Genomic DNA, 27,307 nt, shown 5'->3' with positions numbered 1-27,307 from the left:
GAAGTTCCTAGTTGTGCCGCACAGCAAGTTTTCACAGCAGACTGGGTTATGTTCAGGGCCTTATCTCTTCTAGCAGTTTGCAGAAACCCCGTTGCTAAGAGGCACTGGCCCGGCCCAGGCCCATAGGGCAAAGCATACTTTATAGGGTGGTGGTATGTATAGGTCAATGTAGGAGGCAGTCCTTCCTTCTCTCTTCCCCACCCCCTTTCTCATGTAGGTGAGTTATTATACAGTAAACACTTATTCACGTTCACAAAATACCGGTTGCCAGTGTGTAACAATGTCTAGTTCAAGCTCACTCTGGCCCTGGGAACTGCCTGGTACAGTCTGCCTCCAGTATCAGACAAACCACACTTGAGCTGCTGAGTCAACTGGGAATAGAATATTGTGAGCTCATTTTGCCATCTCTTAGACTATGACGTATTTCCACATGTCACCACAGGCTAGGCCTACAATAATTCTTGGGACAGTTCAGTGGCTACTAACAGCACAGAACATCTTTAACCGGCTGAAAGAAAACCCACACCACACAACTGTGTGTGCAGCAGCCCATGATGGGCACTCTTCCAGGTGCCAAGACATAGATCAGTGTGCACTGATCCACTCACAGAACACAAGTGCCATCTCAGATTTAAAGATCAGAGAGAGAACAGGGCAGCTGTCCTAGTGCCATAATCTTAAGCAGATCTTAGTGGCACCTTCTGGACATCTCACAGCTCCTGCGGTTCTGAGCAGTGCAAACTGCAAGGAGTGAGAGAGGTGGATCTCTCTCCAAACTTAAGAGGCTCATTTAACCTGGATAAGTGGCCATTGAGCTATAAATCCAGCCACTGACAATCGTCACCGAAGAACCCACTTTTCACACTGAGGGAAGCATTCACACACTGGCCATACCTAGCTGGGAAAGGTCCAGTTTCGTCCAGTGCATGCCTGTGGGGCAGCTCTTAGAAAGCGTCCTGATGAACACCTGCCCAAGGTTGTCCAAGGCCCACAGTGCATCCTGGCAGGCAGCGTAGGTCCTTATCTCGGCGTCGGCGGGCAACTGCACTGTGGAGGGGCGGCACTGCACACTCTGGGCACTGATGCTGCACAGGTCCTTGCTGCTCTGGCACAGCCACAAGGAGCTTCCTACAGAAAAGGTTCACGTTTGTCACCAAACTCTATGTCACGGAGCCACCGCCCTAAGTGCACAGCACAGCCTTTCTCTCTGCTGGTGACACTGCTTGGACACTCACCAGGACCTCACAGGCTGCAGCAGGTGTGCTATACCTGTGAGGCTAGAAGGAATGCCACCACCAGACGTCAGCGAGATCAAGCCTGGGACATTTTAAAGAACTGGAAAGAAAGCAGGGCCTATGAAACATTATAAAGGCGAGATGGCTGGGGTAGTGGCCTAGGAATATGAATGAAGGAATCCTCAGAGTGCATTTTTAATACAGAGTATTAGGGCTGTCAACCTTGCCAATAACCAGGAAGGAGAGGGGCCAGCAGTCCCTGGGAAGGTACTTCCCTAGTTCTTCTGCTAATGGGGTGTGCAGTGGGCTGCTCTTCAATAAGGCAGAAAGCCTTCTCCTACCTTGGCCTTAAGAGTTATGCTTGCAGTGCTCTGTTGTTCAGAACTTTCAGGTTAACAGTGTCTGTTTGAAATGCAAATCATCCTTGGGGACTGAAAACCTGGCTACACTGTATAATGTAAAGTATTATCTAACACTGTGGCCAGATGTTTTGGAATTCTTTTTCTTTGAGGTTTGTTTTTTTTTTTTAAGATTTGTTTCTTTTCATTTTATGTATATGAATGTTTTATCTGCATGTATACATGCATCATGCATGTACCTGGTACCCATGCCATGGAGGGCAGAGGGTATTACATGTATCTCTTGGAACTGGAATTTGAGACAGTTGTGAGCTGCCATAAGGGCGCTGGGATTCAAACCCATGTCCTCTGGAAAAGTATACAGTGCTCTTAACCATGGAGCCATCTCTCCAAGCCCCACCCCCACCCCCTTTTTTAAATTTAAGAACTTTGGCTGGTAGTGGCAGTGCAGGCCGTTAGTCCCAGCACTCGGGAGGCAGTGGCAGGTGGATCTCTGAGTTTCAGGCCAGCCTGGTCTACACAGCAAGTTCCAGGACAGCCAGGGCTACACAGTGAGACTGTCTTGAAAAGCAACAAACAAACAAACAAACAAACAAACAAACAAAGATCTTGATAAAATAGTCAGAGTCAGCCAGAAGTGCCAGGAGCTCCCCAGGGAAGCAGTGCATGTGCATCCACAGCATGCTATCAGTGAAGGCTGCAGGCTCCAGCTAGGGTCAGGTGCTGCTGCTGCCAAAAGCAGCTGGGTCAGACTCAGGAAACAACTTACCATCTTATGAGACTCCAGGCAGGACTGTGATCAGTACAGTCCAGTGGGCAAGTGTTCACTATACTGAAGTAGGTTATTCAGTGCTGGGGCAACTGATGGCTTCAATGGACCAAACTGTTTCCTCTTCATCATAGGTATCATGGCACTTTCTCATTTCTCACCTTCCACAAAATCCCTGGAAGAGGTTCTGGTTCCTTCCCAAACAGGCCACCTGCCTGCCTAGGGTCCCCAGCTAACTGGGTGGTTCTGCAGCAGGAGCCCCACCTCTGCAGGGATAAGATAAGCCTGAGGTATGAGACCCTCACAGGGTAAAGGGGAGCCAGCAGCAAGAAGCATGGGAGAAGGAAGCTGCTTGGAGGTGACAGAATTCTCCAGAAGAAATGAAAAAGGAACTCGGGAAGTTATGGCCATGCAAACTGACAGTGAGAGTCATCTGCAGCCAGCTCCTAGGACTGCACTGCATGGGACCTCCTTCCAAAGGACACCATCTCAGACTCAGCCTTACCACCCTTGCTCCCCCTCAGTGGCTCCCCTGAACACACCTTTCCACTAAAAGCCCTCAGTTTAGCTCACAGGGCTGCTGGCCCAGAACGTGGTCATATCCCTTCTCTCAAGGTCTATGAGGCCACATCTCCACAGCCACAGGGCCACAGTCAGAGGACGGTGTGGACTTCTCAGCTGCTGACTGACTTGTCCACCAGGTTTCTCAGACAGGCTAAGAGTGACTCACCATCCTGGGTAGGGGCAGGAGAAGCCAACACGAAGGCCCATTTTGTAGCTGAAGCTGTTCCTCGGGGAACAACGTTATTCCAGTAAGTTCCTAGAGAGAATAAATATAAAAGTGGGTTAAGGGAAGGGGAGAGAAAAAACCCGTAACACTTCAGTTTTGGTTCTAGACTATAGCTGGGCCTTCAGAGCTCTTACAATGATTTTTAGTGTCTTTAAACAAAGCGACATGAGCTACTCATTTCTCTAAGCATCATCAAGAGGAGCCATACCTTGTTCACTGAAGCCCAAGGAGGCTACACAGGGGACAGGGCCGGAGGAAACTCATCAAGGGGAGTCATTCAGAAATGAACACCCACCTCATCCACAGACACGGCCAGCATCTTGCATGTTTAACAGTGGCCATAATTTCCCCACCATAAATGGACTATTCTCTCTCAATAGACTCTAGGTTTGGTGGACTTTTAAAAAATATTTGGGCTGGAGAGATGGCCCAGAGGTTAAGAGCACTGGCTGTTCTTCCAGAGGTCCTGAGTTCAATTCCCAGCAACCACATGGTGGCTCACAATCATCTGTAATGAGATCTGGTGCCCTCTCTTATGGCACTGCAGGCAGAACACTATATATAATAAATAAATCTTAAAAATGTTTACTTATTGAATATGTGTCTGTGTGAGTGTACACACATATGATAGTGTGAGGTGTTGCCTAAGCATGTTCATGAAGTCCAGAAGAGGACATTGGGTGTTCTCACCTATCATTATCCACATATTACTTTGAAACAGGATCTCTCCCTGATCCTGGAGATCATGTTCTCTCTGCCGCTTAGAAGTCAGCAAGCCCCAAAGATTTTCCTACCTCCGCTCACCTTGTTGCTGGGTTACAGGCATTCTTGGGATAGCTGGCTTGTTGCATGAGTGCTGGGATTTGAACCCCTGCCCTCATATTCTTAACTGTTAAGCCATCTCTACCCAACCACATACCCCTTTAAAAAAAAAATCTATGCAGGTGTGTCCACAAGTGTGTCATGGCATGTGTGTGGAGATCAGAGTTGGTTTTCTCCTTTCACCTTGTTTTGGGGGCAGGGACTCTCTTGTTTCTGCCACTGGGCTGTGTATGTGAACTCCTGGTCGCCTCTGTCCCTGCCTGGCCCCATTTCCTCACAGGAGTGCTGACATGAGCCACCACTGTATCTGGCTTTGCTGCTGTTGTTCTTTGTTTTTCTGAGACAGAATTTTCTCTACATAGCTCTAGCTGTCCTAGAACTCCCTCTGTAGACCAGGCTGGCCTTGAACTCACAGCTCTGCCTGCCTCTGCCTCCTGAGTGCTGGGATTAAGAGTATGTGCCGTATCTGGCTTTTTACATGACTTCTAGATATTGACCACAGGTCTACAGGTTTGTATGGTGTGTACTTTTACCTGCAGAACCATTTCACTGCCCACCCCTGTGTAGATTTTGCAATTCCAAGCACAAAATTGAGCTGCAGCCAGGTGTGATGCCTGCAATCCTGGCCCTTGGGAGGTAGAAACAGAGGATTAGGAGTTCAAGGCTATTTCTGGCAGCTTGGGCTATATGAGACTCTGATTCAAACAAAAACAACCACAAAAAATGAGCTCTACTTGCCTGCACATATGTCTGTATGTCTGGGTACCACTTGAGTGTCTGGTCCCCACACCAGAGGCCACCTGGAGCCCTTGAATCAGAGTTACAGACATCTGTGAGCTGCCACACAGTGCTGGGAACAGAGCCAGGCCGGGGTCCTCTGCAAGAGCTGCCAGTGCTCTTAACCACTGAGCCGTCTGTCTATCCCTCCATTGCTTTTTATTATAGTGTGCTCGGTTCCCCCAGGAAAGTGATTTCACACTGTCAGACACCAAGTTTGAGGAACGACAGAATGAAAAAGAAAACACAAAGCCTGGAGTGTTTCCATCACAGGCAGTTCTTTCTATCTATTACCTTAAAATCTTTCACTAAATACTCAGAGAGCTGGGCGTGGTGGTACACACCTTTAGTCCCAGGAGGATCTCTGTGAGTTCAAGGTCAGCCTGGCTGCAGAGTGAGTTCCAGGACAGCCAGGGCTGTTACACAGAGAAAGCCTGCCTCGGAAAAAACTAATGAATAAATAAAGTCAAAACAAGAGTAATGGACTCACCTATGAGACTTCCTTTGGCAACATGGAATTCATTCTTGCCTGAGGAGATCCAGACACCACTGTTGTTAACCCCTAGTAGGCTGGGCTGGCACTGAAGCTGCTGAGACCAGAATGCCATGCGCAGTTTATCTGCTACCTTTTCCACAGGGGCTTGGGCTGCTGTCGCTACTGAGTGCGTGGCATGCATGATGGTCTGGAACAAGCTGCACTGGTCGAACACCACATAGTCCGTGATGCTCACCTGCAGGAAGGACACAGCTGAGCCTTGCTGTCAATGCAGGCTCTAAGACCACCTGCCTGCAGAGGCAACTCTGAACACCCACATCCAAGTACCCAGCAGCAAGGCCACCAAGTACCAAGTACCTGCACACACCTCTCTGCACAAGGACTGGAGTTACTATGCAGCTGTCATTAAATCCACAGGCTGGGCTTACGGGAAGGAAGAAAGTGTGGTCACCTTATCTTACTTTTTCATTACACATGGGTCTGTTTATGTACTATTTTTGTGATCAAATAGCACCCACCTCACCTAAGAAATCTTTTATCCTAGTCAGAATGATAAAGAATAATTTTACTTTAAAATTCAGGTGCTTGTGAGTTTGAGGCCAGCCTGGTCTACAGAGCGAGATTCTGGACAGGCACCAAAACGACACAGATAAACCCTGTCTTGAAAAACCAATTAAATAAATAAATAAATAAATAAATAAATAAATAAATAAATAAATAAATAAATAAATAAATAAAATTCAGGTGCATCCAATAGACAATAATGTATAATACTTATCATAATATGAGCATTAAAAAATATCAGTTGCGCCGGGCGGTGGTGGCGCACGCCTTTAATCCCAGCACTCGGGAGGCAGAGCCAGGCGGATCTCTGTGAGTTCGAGGCCAGCCTGGGCTACCAAGTGAGTTCCAGGAAAAGGCGCAAAGCTACACAGAGAAACCCTGTCTCGAAAAACCAAAAAAAAAAAAAAAAAAAAAATATCAGTTGCATGATGCAATTACTTAAGCTGTAATTGTGAATATTACCAATTTTATCAGACAATCAGCTTAAGCAAGATGATCCCAAGAAGCTATCTGGCACTGATGTATGATGCTCAGCAACATTACTGAAAAGCATCTGTCACAGACATCTCTAGAGACATATCTCTAGAGACATTTTGGGACAATTATCTCCCTGAAGGAAACTTCAGCCTTGCTGGCAGTCAATTGTGACAGAGTTCTCTTTAAATTTTTTTAAATTACTACTTATATTTTATGTGTCTGAGTGTCTTGCCTGCATGTATGTGTGTACACTAGTGTGGTACCCACAGAGAACAGAAGAGGGCACAAGAACCTCTGGACCTGGAGTTACAGATGTTTGTGAACAGCCATGTGGGTTCTGGGAACTGAACCTGGGTCCTCTGCATGAGCAGTCAGTGCTCTGAACCTCTGAACCTTCTCTCCGGCCCTGTGCCAGAGCTGTTTATGAAGCAGGTGGGAACCTGGCGCAGTAGAACCCTATGCAGTATTTTATAACTGCATTCCATTTATTTCTATTTATGTGTGTTTTATGTATGTGTGTGGGCATGCAAGAGTGAGCATACATGTAGAAGGCCAGCTTTTAGAGTCACTTCTCTCCTTCTACCTTGTGGGTCCTAGGGACTGAACTAGGTTATCAGGCTTAACAGGCATTTTGATAGGCTGGGCAAGCTCGCCATCTTCTCTCTAGTATTTTTGCCTGTTGGATTTATTTATTATAGACCTTGGCACAAACACCCAATTCCTAGGACACATTCCCAGTTCACACAATGCAATATTAAGTGAAAGTATTACAGGGAGTTTAAATTTATAAAAAAACAAAACAAACATGAAAGAAATCACTAGAAGTTAGTATATCACACATAAACGCTGCCCTTCTGTCTGTGAAAAGGGGACAGTTGTGAGCACTGTCCTCACTGAAGCTGGCATACACAGCCCCCACCGTAGAGCATTCTGAGCTCGGTCCAGCCTGGCTTCATGACTCGCTGAGTGCTGAAGAATGAGCTCCACTCACAGACTCAAAGTGTATTTGCTATGCAACGCAGGGCCAGTGCTGCTCACTGGAGACCTGGCAGTGACGATGCCAAAGCCACACACCAAGTCTGTGATACCCGAGACAGACAGACACATACATAAGCAGGTCTTCAACTAAAGAGAAGGAAAAGACCTAGCAGCCAAACATCAGAGCCAAAGAAAGCACAGGACTACTTCACTCTGCTTCTATGCCTCTTGACAGTTCTGTCAGCTAAAGTTCTGTGTGTTATGAAAAAAGAGAGTTTTCTTTGTGTTATGTAAAAATGGATTTTAGGGGCAGAGGGGATGCAGCACAAACCATGCAGCTCTACCAAGAGCATGGCCTGGGTTTGGCCACCGCACCTAAACATGCAGAGCCAACCGAATACAGGTTCAGTGGATAAAGTGCTGAGCTCGTGTGAGGACTGGAGTGTGAGGACTGGAGTCTGGATCCCAGCACCCGTGTGAAGTACTGGCAGGCAGAGTGGCCTGCTTGTAATCTCAGTGCTTGAAAAGCAGAGACCAGGTGCCTGGTTCAAGCTGGCTAGCTAGACTAGCCAAGTTAGTGAGTTTCAGGTTCAGCAAGAGGCCCTACCTCAGTAGATAAAGTGGATAGCAGTCAAGTAGGAGCCTCAACATCAACGCTGGCTGCTGCACGCATACACACACACATGCACATATACACCCATGTCCCACATATGCTTATACCCATGTATGCACAGTATACACATACACATGTAAAAATCCCCTCTGGAATTTAGCACATACAGATGTGTACATAGGTCTATGTGCTGTATGCATGTGCGTGTTCATATATGGATTTAAGTATATGGTAGGTATTTTTAAATCATATATAATCTTCTCAAATATTACCTAGAATATCAAATTATAGACATAGAGGTGAGGCATCAAACCGCACATCTGTCAGAGCAACCTGAGGCTCAATGTGGGGGGTAAGGAGCTTAGCCCTGAGTGGTACCAAGAGGGGAAAGTGGATGTTCTTTGCAAAACCCACGCAAGGTTGGGCTGGAACCATGGCAAGTTGGTGGATTCCACCCCTCACTTCTCCCGTACTCTCCCCTTGGGAGCATGAGGAAAATGCTCAGTTCTTTGTTGAAGGATCATTTACTTAAAGGTCTCTCAAGCAAGCAGAGATAGATGAGTTTTAACTGTGGGTTGGGTTTTCAAACCTACTCTTTAGTCTCTTTTCTTAGCACGCTTGTTCAGAATTAAACATCATTATTATCCAGGTCTTTCTTTAAATGGATGTCACTGGATTTATTTAGTCTATAATGATGAATACCTAAATAACATTTAAATAAATAAACAAATTCCAGCCTGTATTAAAGCAAAATACACTTTACAAGTTATTTCCTATGAAGGAAAGTTTTTTCTGTGTGTTTTTAGTATACTCAGCCACAGGAAAGTCTAATCTACCAAATGTTAAAAGCAATACTACTAGTTCAGTACAGTTTCTTAAGGAAAGAGAGAAGGCAGGAGGGGGTCTCCAAGCCAGGAAGCCCCCTCACCTACCTGCCACCAATGGTCATCATCTCCTTGGGGCTTCTTGGGAATCACGCCAGTTCTGAACCACAGCTTCCCATGAATGTCCAGGGCCCAGAGCGTGTGCTGATCTCCGAGAGTTATGCAGACAGGCTCCAGAGTCTGCCTTTCACTGAAGGTGAGAGAAAACAGGCTTGGCATTGAGAAGCATGGGCTCTGTTCACAGGAGTGGACTACTGAGTAACAAGGAAGGTGCCCCGAGTCTAAGTCACACTGCTGGGCAATGCTACTGTCCAGACATGTGGCTGCTTTGCAAAGACATACTGAAGGCCCAGGTGGTGGGGACATCTAGAAAAAAACGAACGTGAGCAGGCACCTGGGCCAAGAGCACTTCCATCTCCCCTCCCCTCTTTCCCTGCACGCCAGGGAAACACTGGGCAGACACTGTCTTCTCTGGTGAGTCAACCTTCGCTTCTTCCATCTGGGGACATCCTTGACAGCTTTGAGACTCAGTTGAGGCTAGCCCTGGCATGCTGCCCACCCACGCACTGTGGGCAGGCAACAGCTCCTCACTGCTATGTGCTCTCCTTGCTCAGTATCCTCACACCAACTGGCACCAAACTGGCTGCTGCATGGCTCCCCACTAAGCTGGAAGGGTTACGTCTTGGCTATCTTGGAACACCCAGGCCCCAGAGAGTCCTGTGGTTCCCAGCAGGGGTTCTATATAGATTTACTGGCTAGCTGAACCCAACCAACACCATCCTGATCTGGCATACATAAAGACTAATTTTTCTTTAGTTTGGTTTGGTTTTTTGTTTTTGCAGGCAGGGTTTCTCTGCGTAGCTCTGGCTGTCCTGGAACTCACTCTGCAGACCAAGCTGGTCCCGAAGCCAGAGATCTGCCTCCCTCTGACTCCCAAGTGCTAGGATTAAAGGTGTAGACCACTACCACCCATTTCAAATCTTCCGCCCGCCCCCTACCCCCCAGACAGGTTTTCTCTGTGTAGTTTTGGTGCCTGTCCTGGATCTCGCTCTGTAGCCCAGGCTGGCCTTGAACTCAGAGATCTGCCTGGCTCAGCTTCCCAGTGCTAGGATTAAAGGCGTGTGCCACCACCGCCCTGCCTCCAGCCCAAATCTTAAATGGTAGAAAGTAAAATAAATTATAGTCCAGAACTAATTTCAACTGACTAGGATAAAAATACAAATAAACATGGGTAGCTACACCATCACAGGTTCTCAATAGAAGCATGTGACAGCAGGTAGCTCTGAATGGAGACCATGAGAACTGGTGACTCTGATGCTCAGGGACACACTCATTTTTTTTTCATTATTATTATTATTTTGAGATGTATATATAGGGCTGAAGATGACCCTGAACTCTGGTTTTCTTGCCTCTATCTCCTAAGTGATGAGACTACAGGTACGTGCCACTCAGTCCAGTTTATGTAGTACTGAGGACAGCACTCAGAGCCTTGTGCATGCTAGGCAAATACTGTACCAACTGAGTTCTATACCCAAACCCCAACACATGTTGTAATGTGACCCACTGTCCTGCAACCTGCCAGCAGAAGAGCATGGAGTATTCCCAAGGCCAGTCTGTCGAGGCTGATATCACCACAGAACCTGTAGGTGTTGTCTTTGCCAAAAAAAGGTTCACCTAGATGCCTGGTCAGAGACAGACGTGACACTGCTGGGGCCATACCTGACAATATCACACTTCCACTGTTCCCCTTCAGGACAGAAGCTGCTCACACCCTCCCGGTACACGAGGGCCCTCTGCTCTGTCAGTGCCCAAACCACACTGTTCCGGGCAGTGATCTGGGACAGTGGGTAAGGACAGTCGACCTTCATAGCTCGGGCACAGGGCCGATCCACGCTGAGACCTGTAGCGAGAGGGGAAGACTCAGACTCATCAGCAGCATGTCATACCCTATCCTGATCTGTGATTTTCTTTCTTTGCTCCTTTTGCTGTCTATGAGCTTCCATATTAGATAGCTTTTCTTCTTGAGATTTTTATCAATTACAACAAAAAAAAGTCAAGAAATACAGTTGAGAATTTCCTGGTGTTCCAAACCAGCTTAAGAGTTCTCAAGACAGGGCAGTCCAGGACAGGACAGCGGCCAACCTAGATAAGAGCATGGAGGGCTTCCCTTCTGCCAACGAGGCTGTGTTCCTCAGGGCCTCGGAAGACAAGGGGTCCTCAGCTGCACACCCAGCAGCTCAAGCAGCTCTGCTCCCCTGTTCTCTGCTGACAGTGGGGGGCTACCCTGCTACAGTGCAAACCCCCACTTCCCAGTGAAACCTGAGACCTGTCACACCGCCATGCTGTGACAGTCAGGGCTCTAGGTGGCTCCTTCACCTCTTCGAGGCCTGTCAGGAATGTGTGTCATGCACCTAAATGAGGCCAAAGACAACGACTGAGGGAGCAGGCAGGAGAGCTAACATCTAAAGCCCACGTTCCATCGCCTTGGCCTCAGCGAGGCCCTGGCAGTCCAGTCATAGAGACAGCCACAGCACAGACAACTGCCCAGACTCGCCTGCAGGACTTCTTTCTGCAAACCCTTGCCAAGCCCACTAAGCCAGCAGGTCTGGGGAGGGTCAGGGTAACCCGAAAACTGCTCTGGCATCATGGTTAGGAGGGCACCTGCTCCTTACCTGTAGGTTTAAAGTATCCCTTTTCCTGCCAGGGCCAAAATCAAATGCCCTGGAAGCTGGATGTGCATGTGCATGTGCTTATCAGAGCAGCCTATTTCCACTCAAAGACACAAGAACTAACTGAACTGAAGGCCCGCACGTCCATGAAGGTGGCAGGGCTGCCCACCAGTGTGAGGCTCCTCCACACCTCGACAGCCTGATGAGAAACGAGCTTTCAATGTGGAGAAGCATTCCTGGCTGATGGTTCATTCCAAAGATGAAACCATGCTCTCAGAACCAGTATTATTAAATGACTAGATCAATCTTCACGCAAATCCAATATGGCCTCCTGACAGCCCCAACACAACCCCTGCCCGCCAGGCCATTTCCCCTGTGCTGACAGTACACAAACACTGATTCATTATAGTTTATTTTTAATAAACAAGTCCCACTGTGCCTGTTCTAGCAGCTAAAGGTTTCCCTAAAGGCAGTTTCCTAGGACAAGTCAATCTGCTATTTACAGCAAATTACTTCTCGTTGTCTTTCCCCGGAACCCACATGTAACTACATGGACAGGTGCTGGGCTCTGACCTAGCTGGGAAAAGGGAGCTGATGTCGAATCCTGCCAATTACTCTTTCCTCTTAGGAGTGGATACTGCAGGCTAGGCAAAAGACATCAGTAGCTGCAGAAGCGCAGGTCGGCTCCTGCATGGCGCTCTGCATTGTACTTATCATCTATGCACTCTTGTCCAGACCCAACCCATGCTCGGCTGGGGGGGCTGCTCTTCCATGGCAAACACTGGGCTTCTAGAAATGTTTTCACTTAACTTGGTTTTCGGTCTCTGCATCCTGTGACTGCTCTCAGAATGTGACTAGCAGCAGATTCAGCAAATGACAAGGACAATGTACATGGCCTTCGACTACCTGTCTGAAGGTACAGATCTCCGTTGGTTCTGATGATCCAGGCTGTGTCATCACTCAGGGCCACAAACACAGCCTGGGGCAGAGCCTCATACCAGTGCCGCTTCCCCTTGATGGTAACTTTGCCACAAGCAAAAGCACGGTTAGATTTCTGCTCAATCTTCCAGAGAAGAGCCCCTAGGAGAAAAAAATTCTACTCACTGCTCAACAAACATGAGAGTCATCTACACAAAAACTCCATCTGGGCACTGCAAGGGACAGCTTTCTAAAACACATCTTGTTTTCAACTCAGGGACGAGCTCACCATGCTGGAATTTGAACCCACCAGCTGTCTGTTGTTGGACATCAATGTGAATGTGTTCAAGCCTCACTTTCCTCAACTGAAAATGGGCTCATTCCTACCTTCTGGGATTGACCCAAAAGTTAGATGTGAGAAGAGATCCACCACAGAGGCGGCCACTCATGATGGGGAGAAGTGACAGTTCTGTAGGTTTGATCAGCTAAGTGGGGCACAATTAGTGCCCAAATACCAACCTTGGGGACTCAAAGGCAAGGGCCTCCTGAGTTGGGTGGCATGTTTTCATTAAAAGAATTCTGAAGAACAGATAAAGGAAGCAAGGGAAGGTGGAAGGCAGGCCAATGGCACTATCTATGGAGGCTGTGGCATTGGGTGAGGTGAAGAACCATGGGGGAATGAATGCGTATGAACTGAGCTAAACAAGATCTACAGAGGGCCCATGCATGTAGCGCCCCCTCCTTCCCCCCGCAACATCACGTGGCACAGGCTAGCCATTTTAGCTGTAAATAATGATCTTACAGAGACAGACTGCTCCAATCAGAGCAACTGAGGAATGGTTGGGAAAATAAAAAGTAATAAATACAATCAGCAGAGAACCAACGTTTCTAAATGGCTAAGAGGATGAATCCAAAAGTATGTGACAGAAACAGGGGGAAAAAAAGACATACAATTACACAATGCCAGCTAATGGAGTGGGCTATTATCTCAGCCAGCCTCCAGGGGAAATAATTTTCAAGCAAGCAGTGGAAGAAAGTGAGCAAACAACCCTGAATAAACGAACATTTTAACGAGAACGTCCTTTCCTTCGCTTCTCTGCCATGATGCTCACTGCTTCAGAACAGGGAAACATGTACCCAGCCCTAGGAAGACGCAAAGAAGCATAGTGGGGGTCACGCCTCTAACCCCAGCTCTCGGGAGGCTGAGGCAGGAGGACCCAAAGTTCGAGGCCAGCTAGGACTCCACAGTGAATTCAAGGCCAGTCTGTGCTACATAGCAAGGTCACATCTAAAAACAAAACGAAACAAACAAACAAAAAGCCCACTAACAAACATGTAAATAAGCCTAGGTAGATAAGAGAATTATCTCAGCCTAGCAGAACTATATTCTAAAAAGTCTCCTTGGTTTCACTAAAATGCTAAAGAATGCCATGAAAATCTGAGGGCCTTTCCTATTACAGTCAGGGAAAGAATATCAGAAAGAGAGATCAGATGACTGGAACACATCCACCATACATCCACAGGCCTGTCTTCACTAGTTCGACTGCTTTATCGCAACACTGACAAACAGAAATACATGTTATTTTTATGAGAATTTAGTGTGCCAACATGACTAAAAAAACCCGTCAAAATTCAAATTATTTGTATAGCTTACAAAAATGTGTTCACATGTTATCACTTTAATTAATAAAATGAAAAACCAAAAATTCAGGCAAGTATGCTGAACACTCATTACCCTAATTGGTGCCAAAGGAAGCATTCAAGATCTTTACAGAACCCGCCTAAGCTGGCAGGAAGGTCAGTCCGACGACAGTATGCTGCTGTGGCAGAGGAGAGCTGCCCCGTGAGCTGGGAGCAGCGCTGGGGGGTGGGGGGTGGGAAACGGGAGCAGGGAGGCGAACCTGAGGGAGAGACTGCCACCTGCTGGACAGCATCTTCAAACCTCTGCCAGCGCAGCCCTGCACCAGGCAGGGCACTGCAGAACAGGCCACCTTTGTAGTCCAGGCACCAGATAAACTTTTCCGAGACCGCCAAGCTGAGGATGCCGTAGCCAGGACCCGAGTAGCCCATCCAGCTCTCTGCAAACTAATAAGGACAGAGGCCAGTGAGTTCTGCGGCAAGAGACACAGCTTCATCATACTGTTACAACAAGAAAACTGGGCAGACTATTAAAGTGAAGGGATCGTTGAGAAGTCTTGCCTATCCCTGCTCTCCTTGAATCTAGTCTCAGAAACATTCTGGAACAGGAGCTGTGGTCCTCATGGAAGACCCCACAACATCCCTGGACAACACTTTCTCATAGCATAGCACTCTTCCTAAGTAATGCTTGAAGGTGTATCCAACCACCTGGCAGAACAAGAAGACATTGTCATCTAGTAAGTCCACACTCAGGAACCATACAACTGAGTTACCCTGTCCCCCTTAAAAAAAAAAAAAAAAAAAAAAAAAAAAAAAAAAAAAAAAAACCTGCAAAAGAAAACCTAACATTTTAAGTAAGTTTATGATTTTACATTGGGCTGTGCTTATAGCCATCCTGGTGTGCATGTTCCACATAGGATACAGGCTGTGCATGCTGGTAGAGCATGACATCACATCATAAGAGATCTGGCTTTATTCTATGCATACCTTACTTTACACAAGGAGGTGTGTTCATCACCACGTGTATGAAAATCAACTTTCTGTATACTTACTTATGACAGGGGCACTATGGGAACGGCACTACCACTGTCTGCATTAGTTTTCCAAACATTGTTCTAACCTTTGGTGACACCTGGCGTGTTGTATGGGAACAGCTAGGGGAAGTGTTGGATAAGATACTGTCTGACTTTTGTACCCCAAGGCTTCATTGCTGTATTTTCTCATTTGTATTACATTTATTTAATGTAATTATATGTGTGCACACATGAGCGTGCTATAGCACATGTGTGGCAGTCAGAAGACAACGTGTGAGAGTTGGTTCTCTCCTTCCATCACTTGGGTCCTAGACATGGAGCTTGGGTCATCAGGCATTAGTCTTTACCCACTGACCTGTCATGTTGGTCCCATGTTGCTAAGATTTGTTTCAAAGTCAAAGTTAAATAAAGGGCATATACTTTACTATGCACAGTTGCACAGATACCTGATATGGAAGCTAGTGTATGAAAGAGAATGGTGTCCACCTCTTCTCCACCTGGCTCTGCTCACCACAGCAAACTTTTTTCTCCTAGCCCTTGTCCTCCAAAACAAAACAACCACCACCATTTCTAACCTTTTCTGCTATCTGGAGCAAGACCAGGCGTGGCAAAGCTTGGTAGGTGACTTCAGAGATCCAGGATCCTTCTCCACAGGTAAGGGCTTTCCTAAGCTTCCAACTAGCCCTAACATACACCAACAGTTACGATCTGCCAGCTAATACTCTATGTCAGGTGGTCACCCTGCTGTGGCTTCTCACACCCCACCCAAGTCCCATTCAACTGATATTCTGGCTGTCACTTGCACTGAGCTCCCCAGCATGAACACATGCACTGCCAGTTAAGAGCGCTTAGGAAGCAGTGCACTGAAAACCTGAATGTAGGCTGCTGAACAAGCAGTCAACTTCTGGCAAACTCACTTCTGAGACACAACACAAAACGGGAGAGAACCCTGGGTCACTCTGCACTTCACTTACAATGTGACCTGGTGCACACACCACTTCACTTTCGTTAGCTTCAATTTCCTCCTCCACGAAATGGGGACAACTGCACCTGTATTTGTTTTCTTCCTAAGAAGTGACTTAAACATGTGACGTGCTCAGCACATACCTGTCCATAGTGAGAACTGATAAACATCACATGCTCTTAGCTCTGAAGATGCAGTGGTGGCCTCATATCAATTACTTGGGAATATGGTGATGCAGGGTTAGTTCTGAAGCCAAATATATTTGCTAAGACTTATTTGTTTTTTTTTAAAAAAAAGTACTTAAAAATCATTTTTAGGACTGGACATGGTGGCACAAGACTAACCCAAGCACTCAGGAGGCAGAGGCAGGTGGATCTCTGAGTTCAAGGCCAGCTTGGTCTATATAGTGAGTTCCAAGACAGCCAGGGCTATAATAGAGACCCTGTTTTTAAAAAAAACAATTTTTAATATAAAGGTTCTAAGAGAACAATAAATTACACTGACTGAGAAGCCCCATAGCAGATTAGGGGTTTCATTCTCCAAAGTGTGTCCTGGGGATACTGTGTGGATGCTGAGGAAACAGCATTTCTGGAAAGACCCCCAATTCATACTGATGTTCCTAGGAGTCAGTGGACTGTGGAGAGGGGCAGGAACCACCCACCTCATATGTGCTCAGAGCAAACAGTCCTCTCCCAGTGGTGTTCCAATGGCCCCAGGCTACCTGAAGTGCCCAAACTGGTCTGGCATTGCAAGACACCACTTTGTTGGTAAGAGGTCAACTGAGCAGGGTAAGAAGTACCACAGTTCTAATTATTAAGGGCCCCTGCATAGGAAATTGCCCTAAAGCCAGACTTCAAAGCTACAGATTTTTCAGGAGTATGATTTCCATAAGATGGGAAGGAAATAAAAGAGCCAAGGATGCCCCTGAAAGGAAAAGCAGCAGCTGCCGCAGTTACCATCTCAGTCACACTTCCTCCATCAGCACACAGACCTGATCTGTCTTGAGCAGTGTGGTGTCATCATTCCCTGGCTGGCTCAGGTCCTGCAGAGAGCGATCAGCTCCAAGCTCTGCCACACTCGTCTCTGAGGATGAAGATGGGAGCCCATGGGCATAAATGTCTTCCTCATCACTGGATGTCACTGCCTGATCCTGGAAAGGTTGGTCCAGCCAATGCTCATTGGTGCTGGCCACCAAGGCAGAGGTAAGAGGAGTTACCTGTCCTTCCACATTTCCTATGGCACATTCAGAAGTGGGCATTTCTTTCTGACCTGTGTCATTATCGGTGACTACATGCCAGGGGTTGGAGCCCAGGTAGCTAGGGACCTCCACGTGGGTCAGGATATCCGGCCCTGGGCTGGTCTCTTCAGTGTGGACTTCATAAACTCCCATCCCAGGCAGCCACTGCTCAGCACCTGGGGGCCAGCTGAGGCTGGAAGGTACCACAAGTGAGTCCAGAAGAGGGGCTTCAGGAAAAGTGCTCTGGGGGTCACTGCACTCCACGGTGTTCACTTCCCGCGCCTCAGCAGAGCTCTCCTGTCTCCTCAGGCACAGCTGTGCATGCCCTGCTGCACCATCAGCAGGAGCAGGCTCCTCTTCAAGTCCTGAGATGAGGTCACTACCTCCCACCTTCTCCCCTGGCCGCAAGGGTAAATCCAACACCCCATTGAGCAGGTCCATGTCCGGTGTGTGGTCACACTGGGAAGGTTCCGTTCTAGTGCCATTTTCTTCATCCCCTGGGTCAAGGGCAGACTCAGGAACCCCCAGGACACTGAAGGTTTCAGAGCCATTGTCTTCCTGCGGGATCCCATTCGCCTCGGCACTGGGGTTGTTCTCCTGGTCTGGAGACCCTGTACTCAACTGATCCACACTACTGCCCAGAGCACTTGACGTCATGGACAGGAGGTCTGTGTTCAAGGACTGGGGGCTGTCGCCAGGGAACTCCGAGCAGGGAGTCGACTCGAGGGAACTGTGGCAGGTGCTCTTGGTTCCGCCTTCTAATTTAAAATGAGAACATTCAAAATAAGGCACGACTCTACATAAATAACCAGAAGACTAAAAAACATTTGGCTCAAGAAAAAAGTATTTTAAATGAAGGATATTTAGTAGGGTATGAATTAATTTCTATAGTCCCAGAACATGTGAGGTAGAGACTAGAAGCTCAAGAGTTTGAGGCCAGTCTGAGCTACATAGTAAGTTCCAGGCTAGCCTCAGCTATTTACCAAGATTCTGTTCTCACACCCCCATAAAAAGAAGAGGGAGTCGGGCAGTAATCCCAGTACTCGGGAGGCAGAGGCAGATCTCTGAGTTTGAGGACAGCTTGGTCTATAGAGTGAGTTCCAGGACAGAGAAGACTACAAAGAGAAACCCTGTCTCAAAAAAAAAAAAAAAGGTAGAAATGCCCAGAAGCCTCATTAAAGAAAGCTAAGAAAGTGGAATAGGAATTAAGCACCATGGATCATAGGCCAATCTTTTTAAACTGTCAAAATGCCTAAGAGTTCAATAATATTTTTTAATAATATAGCAACCTTTAGCTAGAAGGGTCAATAGGCACCAAGGAGTGAATAGCTCAAAAAGTTCTATGTGGCTGGCTATGGTAGTGCACATCTTTGATCCCAGCACTTGGGAGCCAGAGGCAGCAAGATCTCTGTGAGCTCGAGGCTAGCCTGGTCTACACAGTAAATTATGGGTCAGCCAGGACTACATATAGAGATTCACCTTTAAAAAAAAGTTCTATGTTAAATCCCATATTTGGTAACATGTCAACACAAAATGTACGATGTCTAACAAATACACCAGCATAAATCCCTGTTTCAATGACTGTCCCACGCTTGCAGGATATCTGGTCTAATGAAGGGTATATGTGGATGTGGCAGTTTGAATGTAACTGGCCCCCATAATCTCAGAGGGAGTGGTACTATTAGGAGGTGTGGCTTTGTTGGAGTGGGTATGGCCTTGTTGGAGGAAGTGCGTCACTGTGGGAGCAGGCTTTGAGGTTTCCTATGCTCAGGATACTGCCCAGTGTCTCAGTCAACTTCCTGTTGTCTGTAAGATGTAGGACTCTCAGCTCCAGTACGATATCTGCCTGCAGACCATGATGATAATGGACTGAACCTCTGAAGCTGTAAGCAAGGTGCCACAATTAAATGTTTTCTTTATAAGAGTTGCCATGGTAATGGTGTTTCTTCATAGCAAGAGAAACCCTAAGACAGTGTACAAGTCAATATCTTATATTAAATATTATCTTAAATATTAAAAAGAGCAAAATCCAGAGCCTTTAGTCAGGGCCTGACCACATGGGTAAATGCCCTACCAACACATGTCCTACAGAGATGCTTATGTGTGCACGTGTGTACTGTAACTTTTGTGGGGAGGAGTGCTTTCAGTGTGTGAAGTTCTTTGTTCAGCTAAGAGTAGCAAGTACCCCTTTTGTGAGACCATCATCCCTTCCTGGTAGATTTGCACATCCCTACAGGGTTGGCCTTAGGTGCCACATGAGTCAGTGTGCACCTGCCCACAGATAGTACCTGTCTTTCTCTTCCTCCTCCTCTTCACTTTGATGGGTTTCACAATGAGCTCCTGGTCAAAGTCTTCAGAACTGATGATACTGAACCTCTGTGAGGACGGCTGGCCACCCTGGTCCAGCTCAGGGGCAGCCTGGAGCCCGGGCAACAGCAGCCCAGAGCCACTGTCCGTCGAGTTGAGTGAGCTGCTCCTGCTCCGCTGCTCACTGGCCACAGAACTGGCCACAGAAGAGCCTCCAAGTCTTGTCTCACAAACAGTGGCCCCCAGTGACTTCTCCAGATGCTGCCCACGGACCTGCTCTGAACATCTTGTCTCCAGACCATCCCTCACTGAGAAAGAAGAGTTTAGTTTTACTACTGGTTCTTTCTCTGTGCATCACTCAGTTTGCTAGCTTGAGCACCAGCAGTCACAGGACAACCAAGACTCGCTCCTGATAAAAATTGAGCAACTCCAAATTCCCCAAACCCAGAGAAACTCAAAGGACCACACAGAAGACGGCAAGGGGCCTTTGTGCTCCAGGAAGCTCATATATTAAAATCAGTAAAATAGTTCACTGCAGTTGTCTTTTGTAAAAACCACCAGTAACAGAACATCACTAAATACAAAGCAGTTCTCATTTCAATTCTTTATAAATTTTTCTGTATTAAGAACAGTTGCCGGGCGGTGGTAGCACATGCCTTTAATCCCAGCACTCGGGAGGCAGAGCCAGGCGGATCGCTGTGAGTTCGAGGCCAGCCTGGGCTACCAAGTGAGCTCCAGGAAAGGCGCAAAGCTACACAGAGAAACCCTGTCTTGGGGGGGGGGGACGACAGTTAAGTTAAATTCCTTATTTATACTATACCTTCACTATACCTTAATATTACCCAAGAGGCGTTAAAAAATGCCTGTGTCGGCCGCAGTGGTGGCACACGCCTTTAATCTCAGCACTCAGGAGGCAGAGCCAGGAGGATCTCTATGAGTTCAAGGCCATCCTGGTCTACAGAGCGAGATCCAGGACAGGCACCAAAACTACACAGAGAAATCTTGTCTCAAACACCCCCCCACCCCCCCAAAAAAATGCCTGTGTCTTATAATCAAATTCCTTGAAATTCAAGGAAGAAAAGTGAATTTCCCATAGAATGGGTTCATAACAGAGGAGGACAGAGGTGGGCATGTCAATGCAAGCAGAGAGCAGGGTGAAGGCCATGGGTCCCAGTGATAAAGAGCCAGTAAGCGTCCCACTGCAGTGGACCCTGCCCTCCTTCAGCATAGCCCATTACTGAGGTCGGTCTCCAGGGCTGGGGCCTCCGATGCTGACACCCTCACACGAAACCGAGTGCTCTTCCACCAGAGCAGTCACCTCTCCTTACCAAGTATCTACTGGGTGCCATCTTCTGCACAAGGTGCCATGTAACGGCAGTCAACAAGACACATGAACTCTTATCCTCGGGGCACAAACATTCCCCTAAAGGCTGTTCGCTAGGGCAGGAGAGGGGCTGACCTCTGCTCGGAAGTGACTTGCCAAAGATCACACAAATTAATGGGAGTGCTAGGTTTAGAGCTGTACTGTGTTATGTGGAACCACTATCAACATGTAGCTACTGAAATTCAAGTGAATTAAAATTAAACAAAATTTAAACTTCAAATTATTAGCTGCACTCTAACCACAGACAGCTGGTGAACTCCCTGCCAGACAGTGCACATTTGAAACAGTTATCCCTGCAGATAAACTGCTCCCGGAGAGCAGTGGCTGAGTCACTGTTCTTTTCTGTTAGGCACACTGTAACTTGCTTATCCTGTTTTAGGGGTCTTCAGGTCATCAATCTTATGCACTTCTTATAAGAATTCTGGTTTTCGGCCGGGCGGTGGTGGCGCACGCCTTTAATCCCAGCACTCGGGAGGCAGAGCCAGGCGGATCTCTGTGAGTTCGAGGCCAGCCTGGGCTACCAAGTGAGTCCCAGGAAAGGCGCAAAGCTACACAGAGAAACCTTGTCTCGAAAAACAAAAAAACAAAAAAAAGAATTCTGGTTTTGGGGCTGGGGATTTAGCTCAGTGGTAGAGCGCTTACACAAGGCCCTGGGTTCGGTCCTCAGCTGGGGGGCCGGGGGTGGGGTGAGGTGGGGGAGAGAATTCTGGTTTTATAACATCAATTCCAAGTTGTCCTCTACTGCTTGAAAAGATAAGTGGCAACAATAAAGAGCGGCTGGCATGATGCTGTCACCACCAAAAGCAGGTTTAGCATGGAGTCCCAGTTGCACCAAGTTGAAGGAAAACACTGTTACGATTCTTTGCTCACTAAGAGTAGTTACAGAGTTAGGCTTTTTGTATGTACAAGGCCTGGGGGCTGAATCCCAGCACTGCAAAACAAAACAAAGTCTCCTGGCAAATACCTGTAATCCTAGCACTTTGGAGGCTAAGGCAGAAGAAATGAAACTTTAGGGCCAACCTGGGCTATATTATAAGATCCTGCCTAAAAAACTAAAAACAAATCAAAACAAACAAAAACATTAGGATCTGCATGAACTATAAAATTAAAAACCAAAGCACAGGGCAAAATATCAACCCCAAAGGACAGTCTGTGTCTAGGGCAATAGGTATATACCAGATTGCAAGTTTCATGGTTTTAAAATTACACAAATCTGTGTCTCAGAGATATTAACTACACACAGTGTCTCCGACAGGGCACCTAGGGCCAGGCAAGTGGTTTCTGATTTCTCCTTCCTACTCACTCAACCACCCACCCTCACATTTAGAGCATCTCCACCACTGTGAGACTGTCCAATGTATACCTTAGAGCAGGTCACTTCCGTGACAAGCATCCTGAGTGTTTTCAGAATCTTAAACCTACAAATATCTCCATGTTTAAGCAAACCCCAAACTATCTTTCTTTCTTTTTTAAAATTTTTTTGTTGTTATTTGGTTTTTGGCTTTGGTTTTCAATACAGGGTTTCTCTGTGTAGCCCAGGCTGTCCTGGAGCTCTCTGTAGAGCAAGCTGGCCTCACCTGCTTCAGCCTCCCTGAGTGCTCAGATTAAAGGTGCCCAGCTAGTTTAAACTACATTTATCTTTTTTTTTTTTGGGGGGGGGGGCGCTTTTCGAGACAGGGTTTCTCTGTGTAGCTTTGGAGCCTGTCCTGGAACTCACTCTGTAGCCCAAGGCTGGCCTCGAACTCACAGAGATCCGCCTGCCTTTGCCTCCCAGTGCTGGGATTAAAGGTGTGGCCACCACCGCCTGGCTTAAACTGAATTTATCTTACCACGAGCGGGAAGGACACTTTTCAGAGCATAGGACTCAGCACACACAGCACACTTGGTACTGAATACAAACCTATGGATCCGAGTCCTTCAGGCCTGCTTGAAATCCTTATAACGTTCCTATCTCCCTTTAGGAAAAATATTTCATTTTCTGTGCAGGAAACAGACACAATATCACCCAGTCCTTCCAAACCAGCAACAGTGGCCTGTCAAAACAAACAAACATGAAACCAGGCAATGAAAACAAAAACAGAACAAGCAAGTGTGATAATCCAAATAATTATAATTGTTGGATTTTGTTATGGCAGTTCTGGAAAACTCTTGAAAGCAATTCAAGGCACAGTTGGGTAGTATTTGACATATGGGACACGTAACTTAGCACTAAGGTGTGTGTCATGGAGGTGCACAGCTTCTCCGCCTCTCAGCCGTTCTCTTCCTGGACCTGCCAGCTCTCACTCTTCTTATGAAAGCTCATACTCCTTGTCAGGGCAGGAGGCCTAGCATTCTGACCTGCCATCACCCGCCTATTTTGTGCTTCAAGGACTCGGTGCGTGCCGGGCCGAAGCCTAGCCTGCTCTTGTGGCCCATGCACACAGCACAGGCTCTTCTCCTGCTGGGCCTCCCTTCCTGTCCACTGGGAAGGCTCAGTCTTAGGAAGTGCTGCTGGAGCACTGTCATCTTCAACAATGACTCAGTCTCCCCAGTGGTTGACAGCACGTGCCATAAACCTCCATGTCATGCGTCTCTCCTGGACTGGCGAGGAAGGATACCCCAGCCAACCAATGCCCCTATTCTGTGCTTTCCTATGGGAGACTAGGAGCCTTGCAGCCCAAGACTTTTGAGTGAATGAAAGAAGGGAGGAAAAAGGTCCCTGGCTAAAAGCAGATTGCACCCCATGGGATTATCCTGAGTCCACACAAATCTAAACCAGTTCTTGCTTTTCAGCTGACAGTATGTATGAGAGATTAGTTCACTGCAGGAGACACTGAGCCTAGGTTCCCTGCTAATTTTTAGGCAGCCTTGACAGAAAGCTGGAAACACGACAGTAGGCTCCCAAAGCTGCCAATCATGGTGCTTCCGAGAGGTGCAGACTCTGATGGTGGAGGCAGTGTCTGTTCACAGACACACTGTCTCCATTTCCCTGCCTATGAAATGAAGTTAATTATACCTGTGTTGAGAGGCACAGGGGAAGCGCTCAGATGAAAAGGACTGATGCATAATTGCAACGTGTCTTAAAGCCAATAATTAAGTTCAACAGGAACCCAGGAGAAAAGTTAAGTCATCCATAATGGGAGAAACTAAATAAACTAATGAAAGGTTAGAAGGTGAGCCCTTAATCTAGAACCCTGGTGCCCCACTGTACAGATAAGAGAACCAAGTTCAGGCAGATCATAGACTTGTAGGGCCAAGTTACCTCTGCACCAAAAGTGTCACCAAGCACGGCTGGTAACTAGGGAGGTGTCAGTGGGGCAGCTGAGTTTGATTCTCTGTGGATGCTCTCTCTAGAGATGCTGAGCCACAGGCCCACAGAGCTAATGTGGAGGGAGAGAGCCTGGCCTGGATCTGGAGGCCTAGAGTAGGGAGTGGGGCAGGCCAGAGCTCTGATCTTAGGACAAGAAGTAACTGAAACCAAACAGCTTTATTTAAAGTCCTAAATCAGATTCTGGGAGTGACCTGTTATCACCTTGATCCAGGCAGAACTCGTTTTCTACTGGGAGTTAATGATCCTGGGAAGTTGCCAAGATATGCCAGTAAGTTTCTAAAAAGAAAGGGGAAAAAGGCAAAATAATATGGCTGTCTTTGGATAAGAAGCACAGTAAAAGAAGAAGAAAAAAACCCAACAAACCAAAACAGCAACAAGGGAAGAGCGCGTGGGAGGGAAGGACCCTGCTCCTGGGCTGGCACCATCTGTGAGGCCTGGGCATCAGTCCTCAGAGTTACTGTTTCTCTAACATTTGATCCATCACTGGATGAGATTACAGTAACTTAGTAGCCAGAAAACACATAATCTAAGCCTGGCGGTGGTGGCGCACACCTTTAATCCCAGCACTCGGGAGGCAGAGCAAGGTGGATCTCTGTGAGTTTGAGGCCAGCCTGGGCTACCAAGTGAGTTCCAGGAAAAGGCGCAAAGCTACACAGAGAAACCCTGTCTCGAAAAACCCAAAACAAACAAACAAACAAAAACACATAATCTAGGAAGGCCTGGTGGTACAGGTGTAATCCCAGGCACCTGACAGGCTGAGTCAAGGCAATCAAAAGTTTAAGGCCTATCTGAGCTACAGAAAGAGTTCAAGACCAGCCTGGGCATCTTAATGAGTCCCTGTGTCAAAAAGTAAAAAACAAAAACAATACAGGGCTGATGATATAGCTCAATAGTAGAGCATCTGACTAGCATTCATGAGGCCCTGGGTTCAAACCCAAGTTCTGCAAATGCCAAACTAAAACAAAATACAGGACCTAGAAGTGAGGCAGAGCATGTGCTTAACATGCACAAACACCCTGAATTCAATCACAAGAAAAATGTTTGCATGCATGCACGAACACATACATACATGCATGCATGGAAAAGAAAAGAAAGGAAGGGAAGGGTGGGTCGGTGAGAGGCTTGGCAGCAAAGGTAAGGGTACTTACCATCAAACCAGATGACCTGAGTTCAATCCCTGGGACCCAATGTGGAAGGACAGAATCAACTCCACAAGTTGTAGTGTGACCTCCACATGGGTGCCAGGACGTGCAGGTGTGATCACAAGTAGGCACATGTGCATGCACATACACACAACATACACAAATATAATTTTTTAAAATGACCCAGAAAGGCTATAATGAACAAGTTTAACTTGGGGCTTTAAAGACCCCCCAAAACATCTAATTTCTTGGCAGAGTAGGGCTATGAATGTCAAAAAGCAAATTATTTTTCGAATCTACAAAAATTACTGAACTCCATTTGATTTCCTTGATTGTCTCAAAGGAAAAGAAAAAAAAAAGCAAGCACTAGAGTTAATGCTGCTCCTTCATCTCTCCAGGAGCCCAGGGGCTGAACACCTGAGGACCTGACCCTCCTCTTGCCCCGTTACCCCAAAGACAGGTGCAGTTCTCACACACCTGGTTGACGGTATCCAGAAGATAGATACTGTACTCATTCCAGCTCAGCACCCAGCCTTCTCGAAAGAAGCAGGAAACGAGCCCCAGGTGTTTCTCAGGTGAGCTGCAGCTTCCCCCATCAGGCTCCAGACGAGGGTAGAGCTCAAAAGGTGTGACTCCTCCAGCAAAGACATCCTTGAGGATAAACGTGGCTTGAACCGTCCCATGGACATCGGCCTTCCACAGCCGTAGCCCAGGCCGGGCTGCGTACAGGGTGAGGTCACTTTGCTTACACAGTCCTGGTATAAAACAAGCACCAAATTTCCCAGTACTAAAATCGGAAGAAAAAAATGAAAGAAAGGAAAAAAACAAAAAACAAAAAACAAAAACAGGCATGGACTGACTTGAAGTGATATAATCATCAACCCCTAATATCAACTCTAAGAATCTACCAACACAAGTCCTTCTCCTGTCTACTGAGTGCTGCCCACTAAGTCACAATGGCATCCTTGTGCCACCCAGGCCCCACCACGCCTTCACAAGTACACAGCACCTGGAGCATGCATCCTAGATTCTGAGGATCATCAACAGTACCCACCACAGCTTGCTCGCCCATGCTTACGTCCATCCTCCCTTTAATCCCCGCTGCAACGAGGCAACTATTCGAGCTTCTGTTACAGGACAAAGAGTGACAAATGCAGGGCTGTCCCTGCTAACTCCGCCCTGCAGCACTGTTCCTTCTCAAGTCTGATCCTGTGCTCACTCCCTCGTTTCTTGAACGAAAAGCTTTACATCTAGAGTAGCTCATCTATATCTCTTTCAAAACTTCTCCAAACCCATCAAGTGTACCAATTTTTCTTCCCATTCTCAAGCTTGGTGTTATTTTCTGATAAAACTATGAAGTACCCAACACACACAAAAGAGCATATGTAGGAGCTGAAGAGATGGCCCTGTGGTAATGTGCACTGTTGCTCTTGGAGATGTCCCGAATTTGGTTCTCAGGACCTACATGGTGGCTCACAATCAGCTGTAACTCAAGTTCTAGGGGATCTGATGCCCATTTCTGACCTCCTTGGGTACCAGGCACTCATATGCTGCATATACATATATATATGCAGGTACAAGACTCATAAAATAAATAAATATTTTTTATTTTTTGGTTTTTCTGAGACAGGGTTTTTCTGTGTAAACAGCCCTAGCTGTCCTGGAACTCGATCTGTAGACCAGGCTGGCCTCGAACTCACAGAAATCCACCTGCCTCTTGCCTCCCAAATTCTGGGATTAAAGGCGTACGCCACCACACTCAGCAATATATATATATATTTAAAGAGATAAAGGTGCTGGGTGATAGTGGTGCACTCATTTAATCCCAGCATTCAGGAGGCAGAGGCAAAGCAGATCTTTGCATTCAAGGACAACCTAGTCTACAAAACAAGTTCCAGGACAGCCAGGATTTTACAGAAAAACCTTGTCTCAAAAAAAAA

The 27,307-nt window shown here is 47.0% G+C and overlaps 1 protein-coding gene across 5 annotated transcripts in view; it reads right to left on the bottom strand.

Annotated features, from left to right (window-relative positions):
• Tecpr2 (tectonin beta-propeller repeat containing 2) overlaps positions 1 to 27,307 on the bottom strand; it is a 99,319-nt gene that overhangs the window by 30,014 nt on the left and 41,998 nt on the right. For 4 of the 5 annotated variants that reach the window (XM_037210856.1, XM_028883782.2, XM_028883780.2 and 1 more), the window contains 11 exons: positions 25,845 to 26,154; positions 22,816 to 22,948; positions 19,513 to 19,839; positions 16,979 to 17,982; positions 14,253 to 14,436; positions 12,340 to 12,513; positions 10,484 to 10,664; positions 8,813 to 8,954; positions 5,243 to 5,483; positions 3,094 to 3,183; positions 895 to 1,128 (listed from right to left, as the gene is read on the bottom strand). In XM_037210856.1, the coding sequence (XP_037066751.1) occupies positions 895 to 1,128; positions 3,094 to 3,183; positions 5,243 to 5,483; positions 8,813 to 8,954; positions 10,484 to 10,664; positions 12,340 to 12,513; positions 14,253 to 14,436; positions 16,979 to 17,982; positions 19,513 to 19,839; positions 22,816 to 22,948; positions 25,845 to 26,154 (3,020 nt within the window). Of the gene's footprint in view, positions 1 to 894; positions 1,129 to 1,247; positions 1,336 to 3,093; positions 3,184 to 5,242; positions 5,484 to 8,812; positions 8,955 to 10,483; positions 10,665 to 12,339; positions 12,514 to 14,252; positions 14,437 to 16,978; positions 17,983 to 19,512; positions 19,840 to 22,815; positions 22,949 to 25,844; positions 26,155 to 27,307 lie in introns of those variants that run through there. The other variant, XM_037210857.1, reaches the window with a different exon arrangement.

Source organism: Peromyscus leucopus, chromosome 14, assembly GCF_004664715.2.
Source record: "Peromyscus leucopus breed LL Stock chromosome 14, UCI_PerLeu_2.1, whole genome shotgun sequence".
Classification (NCBI taxonomy): domain Eukaryota; kingdom Metazoa; phylum Chordata; class Mammalia; order Rodentia; family Cricetidae; genus Peromyscus; species Peromyscus leucopus.
This window is presented reverse-complemented; position numbering and strand designations above follow the sequence as displayed.